The 5,076-nt window shown below is 34.7% G+C and overlaps 1 protein-coding gene across 1 annotated transcript in view; it reads right to left on the bottom strand.

Annotated features, from left to right (window-relative positions):
• LOC107717183 (NF-kappa-B inhibitor zeta-like) overlaps nt 1–1,727 on the bottom strand; it is a 5,686-nt gene extending 3,959 nt beyond the window's left edge. The window contains exons 1-2 of the mRNA XM_016523865.1: nt 1,562–1,727; nt 1,282–1,492 (exon numbers count right to left, since the gene is read on the bottom strand). Coding sequence (XP_016379351.1) covers nt 1,282–1,468 — 187 coding nt within the window. The 5' untranslated portion in view covers nt 1,469–1,492; nt 1,562–1,727. The remainder of the gene's footprint in view (nt 1–1,281; nt 1,493–1,561) is intronic.
• Nucleotides 1,728–5,076: the final 3,349 nt, after the last annotated feature.

The following is a 5,076-nucleotide window of genomic DNA, read 5'->3' as shown; positions in this document are numbered from 1 at the left end:
TATTATATTAATTATATATATATATATATATATACACACACACTGCCGTTCAAAATTTTAGGATCAGTAAGATTTTTAATGTTTTTTAAAGAAGTCTCTTCTGTTCATCATGACTGCATTTATTTGATCAGAAATACAGAATAAAACCAGTAATATTGTGAAATATTATTGCAATTTAAAATAATGGTTTTCTATTTTAATATAGCTACTTTAAAATATAATTTATTGCTGTGATCAAAACGGATTTTTCAGCATCATTACTCCAGTCTTTAGTGTCATATGATCCTTCAGAAATCATTCTAATATGCTGATTTAATATCAACATTGGAAACAGTTTTGCTGCTTTATATATATTTTTGGAACATGTGATACTTTTTTCAGGATTCTTTGATGAATAAAACGTAAAAAAAAACAGCATTTATTCAAAATAGAAATCTTTTGTAACAATATACACTACTGTTCAAAAGTTTGGGGTCAGTCATTTTTTTCTTTCTTTTTTTTTTTTTAAAGAAATTAATGCTTTTATTCAGCAAGGATGCGTTCAATTGATAAAAAGTGATAAAGACTTTTTTAATTGTTAGAAAATTTATATTTTAAATAAACGCTGTTCTTTTTAACTATATTCATCAAATAATCCTGAAAAAGTATCACGGGTTCCAAAAAAAAAAAAAACCAGCAAAACAGTTTCCAACATTGATAATAAATCAGTATATTAGAATGATTTCTGAAAGATCACTAAAGACTGGAGTAATGACACTGAAAATTCAGCTTTGCATCACAGAAATAAATTATATTAGAACAGAAAAACATTATTTTAAATGATAATAATATTTTACAATATTACTGTTTTTTCTGTATTTTTGGTCAAATAAATGCCGCTGTAATGAACAGAAGAGACTTCTTTAAAACACATTAAAAATCTTACTGATCCCAAACTTTTGAACTGCAGCGTATGTATGCATGCATGCATTTATGTGTGTGTGTATAAAACTATGAAAAATATTGTATATAAACTATCAAAATATGGTGACATCTTAAACCATCTAAGACGGATTGATGGTTTTAGCTGTTGGACTGCTTTTAGAATGGTTTTGGTACAGACAAACCAGCTTAACACTAGCTTGGCCCGGCATAGAGACAATCCTAAACCAGATAAGACCATATTAAACCAGCTAAAACCAGCACACCAACTCAGTCTGGCTTAAACTATTTCCCCCTAGTAGGGATATCACAGTGATTAATCTTCTCCTGGACAGTGTTTTGGAGATATTTTGTACCCACCTGTTTGGCAGCTGTTCTTGGCTTTACTGCCCCCTGACGCTTTCTGGGTCGGTAACGGTAGATTCGGTATATTTGCATCTGAAGGAGGTTCTGCTGGCAGCGGTGACCCGCCACAGGAATAGTCGCTGTGTTTGGTGGCTTTAGGTGGCTTATGGCGCCCTGTGGCCTTTACTTGACCGCTCACCATCCTGATGTCCGGTTTAAAAGCTGACTATAAAGTGCCACGCGTTCAGACTGTTATGATAACAAACGCTCAATGGTCGAGGAATGGGCTGCTTACCTGCTAGTCCTCATTCAACAGGTGTGTCGTGTCAGCGTCGGTTTGTTTTCATTAAGTTACCTGATTTGAGAGGGCGGGACAGTCACAGCACATTAGCCGGCAGAACTTTAACATGCGAGAACAGTGAACCCATGTGGAGCAAAGCTGTTCATCCAAGATGTGCTCTTTTATCCCGTCTAACAATAAAATAAAATAAAAATACACAATCTTAATAAAAATTACAATGTTAATTTCCCTCTAAAATACCACACTAGGCTACTGCGATTATTGTTGTGAAACTATAATACAGAACATCTATTGGAAAGTCTCCACTTTATTGTAACTATAACAAAAGTTATTATCATATACAGGTCTGCTTTATATATAGGCCTATTGAACTGATTTATTCTGAGGCTTAATTAGCTACACCATGTAATCATATATTCCAGAATAGTCTAAGCTAATATTAAAACAATACGAATTCTCAAAGGTTTGAATAAACAAAACGAATCCTTAATAAAGTAGAGAAAATCATACAAGTATTGACAAACTGAATTAAGCAATTGTTTAGGAAATATTTTGACTGGTATTATCTCCCGCCGCTGTCGCCCTCTCGCGCGTCATTATTAAACTGAGATCATACTGACATCTACCGATGACACACAAACACACACGCTCTCAAAAAACATTCCCTTGACTTTTTAGCAGTGAGTCCCTGCGATACTGTTACAATAAATCTAGTAGCCTAGCTACTGTGATTAAAGAGTTCAATACGAACAAGCGAACGTACAAGTGATTCTTTTCGTATTATTTATACGTTTTGTTTGTTTTCCTGCATGTGTCACAATAGTTTAACCATGACCATCACACAATTTAAATTATAAATAATAAAAACAATTTAAATAGGGATAGATAGATAAATAAATAAATAAGCTTTCAAATAGCCTAATTCAATTCAAGTTGGTCCTGTTAGTAACAAGCAACACCAGAAAACCATAATGGCTACTGCATATTTCAGAGGGCAGGTGGCCATGACATGCAAAATATGGTAGGCTAATTATGCTAATATTTATACCAGGGTTCCTCAAATCTTGCCCTGGAGGGCCATAATGCGCTGCAGAGTTTAGCTCCAAGTTCAACCCTGATCAAACTCCCCTACCTATGATTTTCTAATGATCCTGAATACATTGATTATCATGCTCAGGTGTGTTTGTTTAGGGTTAGAGCTAAACTCTGCAGGAAAGTGGATCACGTGGGCCAGATTTGAGGATCCCTGATTTATACCATGGTTAATGGAAACCTAAAATCAGGCTATTAATTAATTATTTAGAGTCGAGACTTCGGCGCTTTTATAAGCGCTAACCTCACGTAGCCTACTACCAACCGAATGTAGCAGTTATCAGCACAATGTGACTGAGCACCAGCGCGCTCGCAAAGTGTGATACGATAAGCGCGAGCCATTCTTATCGCGAAGCTGACTGTAAACGTGCGATCTATTTGAATTCTATTGAGAAATTGCCAGTTTAAAATGCTATGGATAAAGTCGAACATTATCGAAAAAGACACATAAACCAAAAAGACTGAAAAGTGGAAAAAACATAGCCTAATCCTGCACCAGCACTGACAAATATATTAAAATCTTTTTAAACTAGGCTACTCATGACCACCAATTACCAGAATAATTTATCACGTTATATTGTAGGCTTATTTATTGTGGTACATTTTGTTGAACTAAATAGATAATCTGTTAAGGGAATAGATATTTCCCTATAGGCCAGATTTACAACTGTGGCATGTTGTAGCTATGGTTTCTAAATGTGCAGGCTTTTGTTTTAAATAACAAATGCTATATAGATTAATAAAAAAAAGTCATTATTGTCCAGGTAATGATTAATAGGCTAGCCTTATTATAACAAATGCTGTTAAGAACTATGGGACACTTTCAGAAAAAAAGGTACAAAAGCTGTCACTGGGGCAGTACCTTTTCAAAAGGTACAATTTTGTACCTTTTAGGTACTATGATTCCACTTTAGGTGCTAATATGTACCTTTAAGGTCAGTAGCGGTTTTAGGCACGGGCGTGCAGATTTGTGTTCATTGTCTTTTGGCAGTGTTGGAGGTGGAGACTGTGCACCTTAAAAAGTGTGTTTCCTGTTGTAATTGCAATAGTTAAATAACTGGATTCTCTTAAGTGTGTTTTTCAAATGTTCTAATGAAGGATTTGTGCAATTGAGAAATATAATTTTCTCTTTCACTTATGTTGTTATAATAAAATATAACTGTTTGTGCAGAAATTTGTGTGTGGGGGGGTGCTCGAAGGGGGTCTCACCCAGGGTGTAATTCAATGTAGAACTGCCACTGTTTAAGGTACCAATATGGACTCTTTAGGTACAAAGGTGTGCCTATTGAAAAGGCCCCGCCCCAGTGACAGCTTTTGTACCTTTTTTTTCTGAGAGTATACATTTTCATAAGAGCAAGTGCAAGTCAGAATCAAGAGCCATGTGTAAATGGGTTCTAATGATGAGTGATGGAAAAACCTGGCCTTCAGATATTCCAAGAGATGGCATAGATTGAATCATTTAGAGCCTGATGAACTGTTAAGGAGTAAGAAATAAACAATATGAATATAAGAACATGTTAAGTTAGACTTGTTAAGACATGTTAAGTTAAATTGACTTCCCATGGCATGTTGAATTAAAACATTCTGTCAAACTATAGCCTATGAGTGCCTAAATAATATAAAATAGGCTACATTATATATCCTATGTAAACAATTAATTGTTAACTAGACTGTTACTTTATTCCAGTTATGTTATCAACCAACTTTGCATGTGTGGATGATAGCACAAAATACAATTTTACAAAAATAAACATATAAACAAACAAACAAACAAAATAAATCTTATGAGCATGACCCGGACTCCACTAAAACACTTTAACCCCCCCCCCCACTGTTCAAACCAAAACTACGCCCTTGGCTATTGTAGTTATATAGATTTACGTAACATGAACACAAGGAGTCCAAATTATTGCACAGGTAATCGCTGTGTTTCGCTGTATTAACACTAGGTGGCAGTGCTGCACTACACTGCACGCGCCACAGCATAATCGACGTCTCACAGTCATCGTCACATTTGTCTTTTTGTTTCCAATCATGATCTAGAAATCTCTGACATCAAATAAAACTGTCCAGACAGATACATTCAGTGTTAATAAATTCCACTGGGCTTCCTTAATCTTAACCAATATAAATGATAACACTGTTGCCAGTTTTATATCTTAGTTACATATTAGCCTTGAGTTTAAGGTCACAAGGCAAGGTCTTTAGAAAGAGAATTTGATATGTATTCTTTTTAATCTACTTTTCAACTACATTTTTGTTACTATTCAAAACCATGGCATTAGAGTTGACATTTTAAGCCTCTACTGACAAACATTTTACTTTTTCTTGAAGAGTTGAAAGGATCATTATGACTGATTTCAGTCGACTAAATCATTTGATTTATGCACTTTATTAATGATAGTAACAACGTTGAT

Source organism: Sinocyclocheilus rhinocerous, unplaced genomic scaffold (assembly GCF_001515625.1).
Source record: "Sinocyclocheilus rhinocerous isolate Xijiao unplaced genomic scaffold, SAMN03320098_v1.1 scaffold3738, whole genome shotgun sequence".
NCBI classification, from domain to species: Eukaryota; Metazoa; Chordata; class Actinopteri; order Cypriniformes; family Cyprinidae; genus Sinocyclocheilus; species Sinocyclocheilus rhinocerous.
The sequence above is the reverse complement of the archived record's forward strand: the minus strand, read 5'-3'. Positions and strand labels throughout refer to the sequence as shown.